The following is a 15,025-nucleotide window of genomic DNA, read 5'->3' as shown; positions in this document are numbered from 1 at the left end:
CATGCAGGAGTCCGTTGAATATTCATAAAGCATGTTTATGTAAATGCCTGCATCAGGAAATGTAACTGTTTCAGTGCTCATAAATCTACACTTGGATATTCTCATATTCTGATGGAATTATAAAACCGAAATTGAAATAAAAATTTAAGAACTTAATGAAAATGAAGAAAGCTGTCACCAATTTCTTTCAGGAAACATTTTATGAATATTCATTGGAATTTCATGTTATTGTAATACAGATAACCAAAGATGCTGTATCTGAAGGAATATGTTTTCTATTACTGTAGGAGTTACAGAGTTCAAGTAGAGTTATCTTCCATTGTTCCCCAACTAACCCTTTTGCTCCCACACCATTTAAGGTTTGAAGTGTTAAGTTTTTGTGAGTGGGTGTGTTGCAGTGTGCTGTACGTGTATGTTGTACTTGATGTGTACATACATGCATGGAGTGATTTTAAGTGCACTTTGCATTTTTGCCAATGAAGGCTAAACAATCTTTGTTAGAGAGCTAGATTTTCATTAATAAATTTTAAGAAGTGTCAATAACAAGTCAGTTACATGATCTTGGAGAGAATGGAGGTGTCAGAAGAACTAAAGTAGAACACCTAATTGCCTCTTGAGTAAGTACAGGCTTATATCAGTTTTGTGCTTCATCAGTTAGATTAGGGCACCACTGTAGTTTACTCACTGTATGAAAATATTGTGGCTGAGATTCCGAGTGGTTTTTCAGATAAATTTTATTTGTTTATTCTTAAGGAAAGTAAGAGCTCAGAAAAATTATGCAGCAAGATCTATAAATTTTTACCCATAGATTTGTTAAAATTATAGGAAGTTTAAATTAGATTTTGTTCCGCTTTTTCAAAATGAAATGGACTTAATTCTTGCTAACATTATCTGTTGTTACAGAAAATAAAATTTTTTTTAACCAGAAAAATTTTGAAGCACATATCTCCCTCCTTTACTTTGATTAATGAACCTTTATTTGATCAAATGAGGTTTTTTTGTGTGTTTGTTCATTTTTATTTCTATGTTATTAATTTGAGACATTTATGGCACAGCATTTGGGAGCTTAATCAGGTTTTCATTTTCACTAGTAACTCCTATCTGTTTGACCCAAGATGTGTAAACAAGCATTTTAATACAGCAGATTCTGTTACCTGAAAATCTATTGCCCTAAGTCTTTATCAACCAATCCTCTCGCTTTGCCAGAAAATTGAGTACTTTCTGAATCATCAAAGAAAGATTATATTCAGTGTCAAATAGTTTTAGTGTTAGATATATTTTGTGGTATTCTGATTCTTGGCACCAATTAATAATTCCTAAATGGTTTTGCTTGCCTATTATTTATTGTGTTCTTATAAGAAATAGGTTTTTTTTAAATTATCTTTTTTAAAAAATATACACCTATAAAATAGGTTATGTCAGAGGAATTTTTATGCAGAAAAAAGTAAAATAAAGAAGGGTAGGAAAAATACAAGTTGAAGGCATCAGAGACAACTTCATACCAAGGTTAGCTTTAGCTGGGTGCCCTGACCCTTGATTTAGGTACTCTCTTACTTTGGAAATTAGAGGAGACAACATGGTATAATGGAAAGTGCACTGGATTAAGAATTAAGTAAAAAGAAGTCTAGTACCACTGTGTGGTTTTGAACAAAATCACTTCTCATGGCCTCAGTTTCAAAAGGTTTATTCATCTGCAAAATGAATACACTGAACTCGATGACTTAAAGGCCTTTCAAACGCTAACATTCTGTTTGATAATTTATTATATAAGAATGTGATGATGCCAAATCATTTTTTTAAAATAGGACCTATTGTCCCAAGTGTGCAAGTATGCCACATTTTGGCTTTGTACGAAATATGCCCCTATGTTTTCTCATTTACTTTGTGAGCTACCTTGGCAAGGGTGTTGTCCCTTAACACCACACGCTCAGATCTGGATAATTTGTGCTCTGTGCTGAGGCTGGCTCCCATGGTAGATGAGGCTGCATGTGCAATGCTCGTTTCTGTGGATTTGTTGGTACGTCATTTGGAGAGAGGATTCAGGTAGCAATAAAGAATTTTTTATAGATAGTCTCACTAACAAGCTTAGAAGAGCAACTTTTTTGTTAATTTTCTCTTTTTTAGTTTCTTGGCAGACCTATCTAGACCCCCAAAATCTTGCCCAGCCCCTGCATATTTATTATGACTTTTGAATGAGATTTTTTTTTCCAAAAGGAGAAGTTTGCACAATCTGCTATCTTAAGTCATTTAAGCCTTCAAATTCGATAATTCATTAGCTTAAAATAGCAAATAACAGTTTAATTAACTGTGCTCTGATACTATTTAAATATATTTAAACTTTACTTGAATCCTATCTGACATTTCATATATGTATGAGCTTTCCATTATTTGTTAGATATTTTAAAGCTCGTGTTTGTTTCTGACATTATACTCTTATTTCTTTTCCTTAAAGTTTTCTCCCTTAGATGGCACATACCCACTGCATTCTTCTTGTTCCCACAGGCACTCAGTCAGTCAGAGTCGGAGCCAGAGCAGGCGCCATTGTGTGACATGCCTCCACCCCCTCCTTCGGCGTTTGCAGAAATGGGCAGTGATCATGCACAGTCATCTGCAAGCAAAATCTCAGAAGATGTGGACAAAGAGGATGAGTTTGGTTACAGCTGGAGTAAGTTGTCTTTTTGTGATGCATTTAATTATAAGAAGTATTAAAATAGCTTTGAGTTTCTCAAGGCTTATCCCCTGGATGAATAAATTTCAACTTTAGTAATGCATACTGCAGTTCTGTGTGGAAAAAAATAGTTTGTTTTGCTTGAATGCAACATACATTCCTGTGACATGAAATCTCGTTCTTCCTTTCCTTTAAATGTTCATTCCTGTTAAAGCCCACTTTGTCTTTGTATGAGAATTGTCGATGACAGGGCACTCTCTCAGAAGCTAGTACTGCCATCAGCCACCCTTTGGTGTTCAACAAGTCCTTTCTAGGCTCAGATTCCTCATTGTAAAATCTTTTTGTTGGCATTACATCTTGAACTTCTGGTATTCTCTGTACTAGTATGGTAACATAATATAATTGTTGAGATTAAAACTTTGGGCAAAGGTCAAGGGTTCAGACCCCCTTACCAGCCATCTGCCCAAAAAAACAAACAAAAAAACTTTGGGCAGTTGGTAAGTTATGTAACCGCCTCTAAGTTTTAGCCCAGTGGTGCTCTCTCTTTTTAAAATGCATTTCTTCCCTGAGGTTGCTAACATTAAGTTAGATTATGTCTGATGAGTGCTAAGCACAATGCTTGGTGCACAGGCATCACTCAAAGGTAGCTGCTGTTAGGATCAATGGGGCATCTCCGTTTTCTAAGGAAATAAGCCATTTTAAAGGGAAATAGTAAAAAATTAGCCAAAAATTATGTGTCATTGTTTTAAAAGTTTCTAAAAATCAAATTATTTTCCTTGAGATAGCTATAGTACCTGCTTTTCAGAAATACAGAGTATAAAAGTTGTGCTGATAGATTCCAGTAGGAGTCAGGAGATGGCAGTTTATGAAATGGGTCCAGTTAAGAATCAATGTAGATTCTCGTTAGTATAGTGCTGAGTAAAGAAAAAATCGAATAAATGGAGGATGCATGACATTAGCCATATAGTAACATTTTTGAGGAGATCATTTGTAAAATTTTCAGTTTTATCAGTCTGTTATCAGTGATATTAGAATATATTGCTAGTACAAAGTGGCCAGAATGTACTCTGAGGAAAATGTGGACCAAAAGGTTTCAATTTTCTATTATCAAGCCACTCCAAAACTTAATGGCTTAAAACAGCCATTTATTATTAATCTGTCAAGGTGTGGTGGTGGACTGAGCTCAGCTGGGCTGAACTTTAGACATGGCTTACCTGCACGGCTGGCAGTTGGTGCTGGCTGGTGGTTGGTGGCTCATCTGGGGCTGTGGGCTGGAGCACCTCCTTGTGGCCTCGCAGATTAAAGAGGGTGGACAATAAACTCTACCTCTTGAAGATGTGGCATAGGAGATATAAATGGTCTTATCTAATTAGGACATGTGCCCCAAAGCTGGGACAGCTACATCAGTTTGTCCTGTCCTGATGGCTCTGTGCAATAAGAAAGCCTATTCCCTTCATTCTGGATATATGTACCAAGCAGTTGCTCAACAAGATGTGGTATGCAATGTAGAAAAGCTCCCTCTGGTCAGTGAGCACAAATATTCTAGATGCCTTAGTTCTGTTCTCTGCAAATGATAAAGTAGGTTTCTGGTTCAATTATAGTCTTTCAAGAGTTTGTAAATGTGAATCATTTGTCTGGGGCCTGATCACCCCAAAGTGAACTGATTAATTAGACACTATGCTCTCTGCTAAGAAATTCCTCAAAGTTTGGATACTCCAGAAAATCAGTTCTGATGCTCAGGTGGCTTGTCTATTTAGCGTTTAACTGCCAAAGATTACATTTTGGTACAAATACGAGGGTACTTCAAAAACGTGGTGGAAAAATAGAATTAAAAGATAATATGAATCCTTCCATGAACTTTTTGAAGACCCTTTGAAATGCCCCTTTAAGATAAAACCCAACAGCCTTCCATAGTAAAGCATTTGACTGTGAGTAAACTTTAAATATGTATGATTTTTTTTGTTGTTGTATATAGAAAATATCAGAGAGCGTTATGGAACCCTAATAGGCGAACTGCACATGATCGAACTAGAGAAAGGTCGTAGCGGTTTGGGTCTAAGTCTTGCTGGGAACAAAGACCGAACCAGGATGAGTGTCTTTATAGTGGGGATTGATCCACATGGAGCAGCAGGCAAGGATGGCCGATTACAGATTGCAGATGAGCTTCTAGAGGTAAGTTCCTGTGGGAAACTAAACTTACTCTCGCTGTATTGGTGCAATGGAATGAGTTTGCAGAAAATCACCCAGACCTCATAGGGTGACTGAGAAAACTATCACTTGCCTAATAAAATAGATGCATTGCAGCAAATTTGGCTGTAAACCAAATCTCTACTAAGTAGAGTCTGTGTTCCCATTAACTTCCATTAAAAGGTCATGGTTAGGTAGCACCAGAAACAATTTTTGCCCCAAGACAGTAATAAAGATCACACTTCAAAAACATTTTTTTTTTTGGTGTGTTGTATTTTATTAGGGGTTTTTGAAAGCCAGATGACCAATCATTCCAGAGTAATGAGGCTGACCCACTGGACATTCTGGAGTTTGAATTTCTAATGGGAGAAGTGATGGGGGTGAAGAGGGGTGGGATCAAGGTTAAGGCTAAATAACACAAACAGTAACTCAGCCTGCCAAACAAAATAAATTTGTGGACCATACTTTATAGAGTTTAGAATTTTATTTGCTTGTGTTGTTTGTCCTTGTCTCCCGTAGGCTGGGATCCATGTGTCCTCACACTGCCTTTGTATTCTTCTCTGGTTTTGTTGTTGGCTGGGAAGGCTCAGTCAGCAGTGGCTAAATAACTAGATGCCTGAGCTAGCAGGTTCCATTAGACACCGTGTTGCTGAGACACAGTCTGCTGCCTAAACTCTAAATCTACCCAGCCCTATTGCCAATGCTTGAGTTTTGAGAGTAATTGGGAAATATGACAGTAGGGGACTTCCCAGGATGGTCTTTGCAGGTCACAAGTGTTTGCACAGAGTCCTTGCTTTGTACAAAGCATGCTGGAAGCCCAGTGCCTGCTAGGATGTTTGCTGGGTACTCTCCTGCAGTTTGTCCAAGTGGTCTTTACCAGCAGTTCATGGATGTAAGACGTTGTATACATCATTTTATTTTAATACTGGCTTTAAACATGAGATTTTCTTTATTCAACATCAAAATTCAGGTTCATGTTCTAGGGAGGAAACTACATGTAATATTTTAAAGGAAGGGAAAATGTGCTTTTCATTAGTTATATGGAATGATAAAAATTTATAAAATTAAAATTTCAGGCTCAGCTAATGATATTTATTTCACACAGATCAATGGTCAGATTTTATATGGAAGAAGTCATCAGAATGCCTCATCAATCATTAAATGTGCCCCTTCTAAAGTGAAAATAATTTTTATCAGGTGAGCATTTTTTGTGTGTGCTGCTTTACCAAATACTTTTTGTTAGCATTTCAACTCTGACTTCTTTTGAATGAAAATAAAACATTTGTAAATATGTGAGTGTTGTAGTTCCAGGTCTTTGGGATTAGAGATTTTTCTCTAGTAATCTTTCTGACTTTTCAAGTAAGACAATGAAAATAATATCATTATGATATGATAGGCTGATGTTTTTTTCTTTTAGAAACAAAGAAGCAGTGAGTCAGATGGCTGTATGTCCCGGAAATACAGGAGAACCTTTGCCTTCTCCCTCAGAGAATCTTCAAATTAAGGAGGTATACATAACCTATGCTTGTTTCCCTGAGACGATTTGATGGATGTACCCCTTGTTAGTTCAGTTAACAAGTATAGAACACTTACAGGGACATCAAATATAGATAAGTTACAGCCTTGTCTCTGAAGGGGTGTCTAGTACAAAAGACACTTATGTAAGTAAGAACACCACTTGCATGAAGACTACCAGTAGAGCCTGCATTGGGCATAGTGAGGATCAAAAAGGGGTTGTCAGTTCTGCCTCTGGAAAGAGAACAGTAAGACTTTATAAAGGAGGTCACACATGAAGTGTATGTTGGGAGATTTGGGGGTTGCAGAACCATTGCCAGCAGAGGGTGTGGAGTAAGGAATGGCATGGAGGCTCTGGCTGGTGCCAGGAGTTGAACATTGCAGAGCATTGCTGAACAGTGGCGGGCAGAGACTGGGGAAACGGTCACTGAGAGAGGAGATAGGGTCAGATCATGGGGAACATTCGAACAGGCTAATAACATATACCAACTTTGTCTTTGAGGAAGTGTGGAGCTCGAAGAATGAGAATTGTACTTTTAGAAATTTCTCTGGAAATACTGTAGAGAGAAATCAGAGGTTGCAGGGGAGAAAAGTAAGAGGGAGTAGGAAGATTATCGGAATAATTCAGGAGAAGGACAATGAGGGCCTGAACTAAGACAAGAAAAGAGGGAATGGTCACGTCAGATGTTTAGGTCCCAAAGAGATGGAACTTCATCCCCAACTAAATGTACTCATTGAGGAAAAGTTAATGGTTGAGAATGTATTTATTCAACAAATATTTCTTGAGTAATCTGCCTTGTACCAGGTAACGTTGTTTGGGCTGGGGATATACTGGTGAATAAAACAGGATGTACCAGTCTTCCCAATGTCTGACTTCATGATGTGATGAATGGCCCTCTTTCATCAAAATAGAAAATATAGGAAAGAGGAGCAGATATTTGCAAAAATAGAATACATTCTATTTGAGGCAGCTTAAGAATGAAGTGCCTGCTGGAAAGCCTGATAGAAGTGTACATTGGGACATTTGGTCTAGAGTTTAGAGATAAATTCCCCTAGATGCAGATTTGGCATTTGTGAGCCATGGGAGCTGAGGTACTTGCCTGCGGAGAACATGTAGAGAGAAGAAGAGGGCCAGGATCATGTTAATATCAACGATAAGGAGGAAGGCTAAGAGAGAGGACAGAGAGGAAGAAGAGGAACCAGGAAGGCACGTTGCACAGCAATGGAGGATGGCGCGTTTCAAGAAGAAGGGCATATTCCACAGCCTTAAATGCTACAAAGAGGCCCAGTAAGAAGGTGATTAAAGAGAATCCCTTGGATTTTGCAATTAGGGAATTATTAGTGATTCTTGAGAAAGCAAATGATGGATAAGAAATTAAGGAGAGAGAGGACAGTGGCTAGAGAATGACAAAGAATTAATGGTTTTTTGTGGTAGTTTTGATTTGGAAAAGCTTTGGATACATCTATAAGATGGATAAAGGAGGTAGTAGAGAGTGAAAAGCTTAAAATTAAAGGAGCCATGGTGACTACCAGGTGGGGGAAGGTGTAGGAATAGAAACACTCTTCCCTAAGTGAATATATGAACATAGGGCTTATTAATACATAAGAGCAATGTACAAATCATTGTCTCATTCTGACTGCTCCTAATGTTGAACTGAGTCAGGTGGTGCTTAAGATGGCTAAGTTATAAAGGAGAAAATTGTATTTTCATATTAGTTGTACTGAATATGTCCCCTAAGAAAATGGAGTATTTTAATAATTTTGAGATAAAACATTTAATAGTTTCTAAATTCAGTTGCTAAGTAACTAACACAGTAGAGAATAACACACGGTGCCTGTCTCTGCTGTGCTCTGTATGTCTGTAAGCGGCACTGTTTTGTTAGCTGGGTGGCTATTAGCTTTCATTATACGGTAAATCTAAGCAGAGTTCAGAGCACTTGGTTTCTCTGTCTGCTAAGATAATTGCTGTCTCAAGTCTTTTGAAGAGAATATAATGTTCATAAATGCCATAAAATGTTAAAATAGTGATAATGAATCACAGTATATGAAATAAATTTGATTAAACGGCCCTTATATTTAGAAAAAAATACCTAACACTCAGTTGCCTTTTTTGCCATTTCTTTCCCTCTATCAGGCGGAACCAAATGTTACTACTTCTGATGCAGCTGTGGACCTCAGTTCATTTAAAAATGTGCAGCATCTGGAGCTTCCCAAGGTAAATATGTTTTGAATTGGAATAAAATGTGAGTACCTTCACACCAGTGTTCCAATTCACTGGTTCTCAAAAATGTGGCCTCAAGACTAGCAGCATTAGCATTACCTGGGATCTTGTTAGAAATGCAGATGCTTGGGCCCACCCAGACCTACTTGTTGAATGAGAAACTCTAGGTGTGTGTCCAGAAGTTTGTGTTTTAATAAGCATTCCTGGTGATTCCACTATATACTAAAGTTGCTAGCTAATTGATGTTTTAGCAGGGGCCCAGCTTTTCCTGCCTTTATGTTCATTCCAAGGTGTGAAATTTAGTCAACTCTCCTTTGATTCATTTACCAAGGTACTGCTATGGAGGAAATAAAAATAAAGAAATAGAAATTATAGTCTTTGTTCTTCATAAAACGAAAGCTCAAATAGCTAGAAGTTCCACTAATAGACAAAAATGAGATATTTGCTTTGAAAAGATCCGAATTTTAGGTTCAAACAACCCCTTTTAAAAGGTGGTTTGCTGAACAGAAACCTATAAATGCTTTCAGGTACTGCAGGGTCATGCTAGGAAGCAGGTGAACATTGAATGAACAGGAGTATAAGCAGAAAGCTCAGAGAAGTGCTCAGGGAGAAGAAGAGGGGAGAGAAGAGGTACAGCCACCCATTGTTACAGGAAACTGTACTAAAATGGATTGCTCTATTCTTGTAATATGTGCATGAGAAGTCCTTACTATGGGCTTTTTTTTTTTTTTTTTTTTTTTTTGTAGGTAGAGGGAAAAAGAGCAAGGTCATTACAGCCTTTTGCCTTTTCTTTCAAGAAGTCCATGCACTTTAATTTGAGAATGCCTCATTTGATTGACATTTGAGAGAGATAATATCTTGCTCTTTCCCTTCCTGATTTCAGGGCTTTTTTTTTTTCCTAATAAATCCGGAAGTCAGAGTTTATAGTATTCAACAGTGCAATCATTTCCTTATAATTTGTTAAGTATGAATCATTTAAATGTATGTTGAATTTATAATGAATGATATTTTTTCAATCTCAGTTTATGCTTACCTTTAGAAAATTCTAATATTAGATAATTTTCACATATATCCTTTCATAGCATTGATTCTAATTTATTCACTTAAGGCTTAGTACGTCCTAGGACATAATGAGTAGTCAGGAAATGTTGGTGGAATGAACTTGTTCAATGAATAAGGAGCAGAATATTGCATGTAGTGGTTGAGAGCACAGGTTTCAAGTGAGACCATCTGGGTCAGAGCCCTAGATTTGCCACTTACTGGCTGTGAGACTGTGACCTTGGCATATTTCCTAATCTGTACATAATTCTACCTCTCCAAAATGGGGATAATAATAGTACTTACCTCGTAGAGTTGTAGTGAGAATTAAATATGTATTGTGAGTATTAGGTCTCATGGCCAGCATCAGCATAGTCATGTTAATCAATGTTGCCGGGCCTAACAATGAGAATTAAATATACATATTTGTAATGTTTAGTACCTGGTCCACATATATAAGTATTGCTTGTTATTATTATTGTTGTTATAATTATTAGGAAAGAATAAGCTGGCACAGAGTTGTCTACTGCTTCTTGTCACTGGTTTTCTCTGATGCTTTTACTTCCTGCACTGAGCTACCTGATTAAAGTATTTAATAAGTGTTCACATTATCTTAATTTCCTACTCAGAACCTTTCAAGGTTTAACTATTGTCAGATAGATAAATTCAAGTTCCTTGGCCTGGCATTTAGAAATAGGGGCAAACAGAAGCCTGTTCTGTCTGTCAAAAGCTTTTTCACATCCTGATTTGGTCCTCATTTTCTTTTGTAAATGGGGCTGCCTATATCAGAGATTTATTGTTGGAACTGGGTAAGTTAATGAACAAGTTTCCTTCATTCTACAGTATAAAAGCTGGCTCTGCCTTTAACCTCCTGCTGATTTGCTCAGAGGATGTCTATTATGAGCACTTCCTTTCTGAATTAGATTCTATGGAGGAATCAAAGACCTTACAGAACCTCCATGTATTGCCCACAGAAAGCTTCCATTTTATATGTAGATTTCAAACAAACCTAATGCTCAGGTAACTGGAATGTATTTATTGATGAAAACCAAAGTGAGTAAGATGAATATTCAAGAATCTGTGAAAGTCTACTAGATAGAAGAGGTGATTAACCTTGATTTTAATGATTTTAAGTATGGGCTTTGGAGTCACTTAACTTCTCCAGGCTATCGGCAAAACATTTAACTTCTCTGGGCCTCACTGTCTTTATCTGTAGGTGAGGATAATAATACCTTCATATTAGAGATACTATTGTAAAGATGAAAGAAAAGAATTTACATTAAGTACTTACTAAAGTGCAAGTTATTATAATTATTTTCATTAACATTTTTAACTGTGAGGTTTTGAGTGCCCCATAGACTGTCCTTGAAAATATCCCTCGATGAGGCCATTGCTAAAAATGATGTTAAATGACACATCACACAAAGCCTGTATACTCTTAACCTCATTATTAGATGGCTCTGGGAATAAAACTCAATTAAGCAAAGAAGGGAGAATTAACCAGCCTTCTGACACTCATGCCTCATCTGAAATCCTTTGTTATTTGTACTATCCTGCATTTTAAAATTATGATTATTTGAAAAAATAACTTAATGTCACATTTGTTCATTACGTCATTTACTTCTCGGCAGCTCTGTGAGATTGCTGTTATTTCCCCCACTTTTAACTTGTTCCCATAACTCCAAGTGGTAGAGCTAGAACTTCAGCTCTGGTCATCTGCCTCCAAGTCCCATTTCCATTCCCTGTTTCAACTTGCAGTTGGGCCTATCTACCTTTCTAAAATCTCTGTGTGTTTGTTACAGTGATCCTCTTCTTCAGTCAAACTGATTTGAATCAGAAGCCCATGGGGAGTGTTCTGAGAATTCATCCATCCTTGCCTTTGCTTATATCACTTGGATTGTCTCTCTGCTTTCTTTTAGCTTATGTAAATCCTACATATACTCAAGACCCAGCTTAAATCTTACCTCTGTTTATTTTGAAATATTTTTTTAATATTCCGGTCTATATAATGCTTACTATGAATATCTCCATTTATTTGTCACTTAGCCAGGTATGGCCCAAGAGCATGCCTCTTGTGGTAAACTTTCGTGTGGGTATCTTTTTCTATACATCTAAAATGCAACACGCTGAGAGAAGAAATTCTTACACTTTCTTCCCCATTATCTTATGTAGTGTGGTGTATGTAGTTATTACTGAGTATTTGAAAGGGAAGAATGAGTGAATGCTTCCGTGCAGTGGATGCCCAAGGGAGAAGATGTTGAAATCAGGAAAGTCAGGAAGAGAGAATAATTTGCGTCCTCTCAAAATGAGATCTCTAGTAACAGATCATTTCTAGTTCTGTTTTAACTCCTTAGCAACTTTCTTGACAAGTCCATTGTCTTTTTTCTTTTTAATCTTTTTATTTCTAAAAAATGGGAAAATAGAAATAAAAACAAAAAGTTCTAATAGATACAATCTAAACCTTCAATGGCTGACTGAAATGCTAATTCAATTTATCAGAAAACATTTTTGATTAAAGATTTATTTTTAGCAGTTTGCTCCAGAAAAGTACCTATACATCAAAGCAGGTAACCACCTTCTATGATTGTCAGAGATGTTTCATATCCATACAATCTTATATGGTGAAAGCCTTCCAATATAATTGAGAGTTTTTCTTCTTCTGTATTTTAGAAAACCTTCCATTTTCAAAATAGTTCTCCTTATAATAGTTTGTTTAGCTTAATCTCACTTTTAATTCTTGTTTATTCTTTTCTAACTGCTTAATTATACAATTCTTCATCTATAAATGAATTTCTTTAATTTGTTTTACATTCCCTGTATGTTAGTATTTTAACAAATAGCTCAGAACAGTGTTTCTCAGATCTTTTCCTGCTGAAGATTGTATATACTCTGGTAGAAGTGAAGTGGAAAGTTGAGCAGTTAGATAAGAAATTGCACACTCAAACCCTGTTATCCTTCCCTATCGGTCGGTCATCCTGCCTTTTTGATACCAATAAATTGTCTGCATGTGTATGTATACTTATTTATTTTCATTGTATTCTAAGTGGTGTTGGGGCATATTATACACACAGAGGTCTAGCTTATTTTTCCTTTTAGGGCTTTTCCTATTGCAAATAACAACAAAAACACCAAAAAACTAGCTCCTTTGGGCTTAATCAAAGAGGAGCGTTTATGGACTCAGGTAACCGGTCAGTAGTCTTCAAAGATATTTGATTCTGTGACTCAGTAGTGTTATCAAGAGCCAGTTCTTTCCCTCTGTCTGCACAGGCTGGTCTTCCTCATAGTTTTAGAATGGCTGCCAATCAAAATTGGGGCCATGTGCTTTTATATACAGCTGGGAAGAAGGGGAGAGAATGGCTGTTCCAGTAGTCTAAGCAAAAGTCCCAAGATTCATCCTCATTGAACCAGTTCAGATCACATGCCTACCTTTGAGCCAGGGTCTATGGTCATGAGAATAGAATTATAGAATTAAGTCATTCAAATTCCGTCTTTGGAGCTACTTATCCTCTGCTACATAACAGATTACCACAAAGCCTAACAACTTAAAACAGCAGGCATTTATTATGTAACATTTTCTGTGGTCAGGAATTTGGGAGCAGCTTATTTGGGTGGTCTGTCTCAGAATCTCTTGTTCAGTTGCTGATAAACTAGGACTGCAGTCATTTGAAGGTCTGACTGGGGCTACACATGGCTTCCCAGATGATTTAATCAAATGGCTATTGGCAGGAGAGCTTCTTTCCTCTTCATGGGGCTGCTTGAGTGACCTTATAACATGGCAGCTAGCTTCCCGCGGAGCAAGTGATCCAAGAGAAAAAGCAAGGAGGAAGCCCCAATACCTTTTTTGCTAGCTGTGAAATTGTACACCATCATTTCTGCTTTATTCCATTTGTTAGAATCAAATCACTAAGTCCACTAAGTCCAGCCCATACACTTAGGCTCTGCTTCTTGAAGTGAGTACTATTAAAGAATTTCTGCTCATGTTTTAAAATCATCACCCAAAACATGGGAGGAAGAGAAGAAATTAGGGGGGCAAAGAGAGGAGGGAGAGTGAGTTGTTAGGAACATTGAGGGGTGGGGAGGTGGATATTTTTATGAATGTCTACCAGTCTTTACAAAGGGGTAAGCTGGGAATGGGTTTTAGGTAAATAATCAGCAAATGCCAACTGTGCCAATAAAGTACTTTCTGACTGTTAAGTGGCAGCTATTATTATTTTTCCATTTTTTTAGATAGGAAAATTTAGATTTTTTACATAAGAAAGTGAGGTTTGGAGCTATCAAGTGGCATATCCATATTTTTACAGCTAGGAAAAAGGTAAATTAGAACCCAGTAAGCTCATCCTGAAGGTGCTCTGTCTTGTACATGTGACTCATTGCCTGGAAGGAAAAAGGTGATGGAGAGAGGTGCACAGTGTGATAGTCTGAAACTCATCAGGTGTTAACAGTCTGCCTCTGAAAAGTGACAAGTTGATCATCTTTAAACTGATGGAGAAGAATGTATGCTGGCAAGCTTGGTTCTTGCATGTATATTTCAGAGAAACCATGACAAGATTCCCTTTTCTCTAGTTTGCTTTTTGTGACTTTTCCCGGGGTGAAAACTATAATGAAAAAGGTTTTGAGCTCTGGCCAGAATGAAAATGTTTAAAACTCTGTTTTAATTTTATTAAAGTCAACATTACAGAAAGATAAAAGCCAATATTATTGAACATTTGATTTTGATAAAAGAAAATGTGGGAAATGTAGACAATGTAGGTGTAGCTCTCTGGCCTTGCCAGGTTTTTAGTTCATGTCTTGGGACTCAGAGGCATTTTCACTCTGCAGCAAATCGAAATGTTATTCTCTGGAGAAACAGCTCTGGGTGTTGAGGCTCCAAAACAGTAGAGCATGCAGCAGTAATTGTAGTCTGTCTGCTAAAGGAAGAAGGGTGGTCTTAAAGAATGAAGGGGCCAGACTTGGTTATTATTTCTAAGCTACAGTCCAGAAAGAGAGGAGGCAGGAGGATGCTTTGGTTGATTTTGAGTGACTTATTCAGTCAGCCAGTGACACAAGTTTACTAAAGATGCCTGATATATGGAAGGATTGAAAACATTTGAATGTTTAATGGAGAATTTATTCCCTTTAGAAAAATTTGAAAATTTGTTTAAGAAGAGATTTGGAATAATGGACTTTAAGAGAGGTTTAATTGCATATGTATCCCTTGGGTGAAAGACGATGTTCAGGAGTTATGGTTACATACCTTTCTATTTGGACAAAATTAATCTGTTTCAAGTCTTCTAAGTGTTCTTCTTTTGACTTCTCTAGGATCAAGGGGGTCTGGGCATTGCTATCAGCGAAGAAGATACGCTCAGTGGAGTCATCATAAAGAGTTTAACAGAACATGGAGTAGCAGCCAAGGTGAG

At 37.1% G+C, this 15,025-nt stretch overlaps 1 protein-coding gene across 6 annotated transcripts in view; it reads left to right on the top strand.

Annotated features, from left to right (window-relative positions):
- MPDZ (multiple PDZ domain crumbs cell polarity complex component) overlaps positions 1 to 15,025 on the top strand; it is a 170,578-nt gene that overhangs the window by 138,100 nt on the left and 17,453 nt on the right. For all 6 annotated transcript variants that reach the window (XM_063080257.1, XM_063080259.1, XM_063080262.1 and 3 more), the window contains 6 exons: positions 2,503 to 2,665; positions 4,644 to 4,840; positions 5,961 to 6,052; positions 6,273 to 6,363; positions 8,505 to 8,585; positions 14,928 to 15,020. In XM_063080257.1, the coding sequence (XP_062936327.1) occupies positions 2,503 to 2,665; positions 4,644 to 4,840; positions 5,961 to 6,052; positions 6,273 to 6,363; positions 8,505 to 8,585; positions 14,928 to 15,020 (717 nt within the window). The remainder of the gene's footprint in view (positions 1 to 2,502; positions 2,666 to 4,643; positions 4,841 to 5,960; positions 6,053 to 6,272; positions 6,364 to 8,504; positions 8,586 to 14,927; positions 15,021 to 15,025) is intronic.

The sequence above is a fragment of the Cynocephalus volans genome, chromosome 16, assembly GCF_027409185.1.
Source record: "Cynocephalus volans isolate mCynVol1 chromosome 16, mCynVol1.pri, whole genome shotgun sequence".
Taxonomy (NCBI): Eukaryota; Metazoa; Chordata; class Mammalia; order Dermoptera; family Cynocephalidae; genus Cynocephalus; species Cynocephalus volans.
The sequence above is the reverse complement of the archived record's forward strand: the minus strand, read 5'-3'. Positions and strand labels throughout refer to the sequence as shown.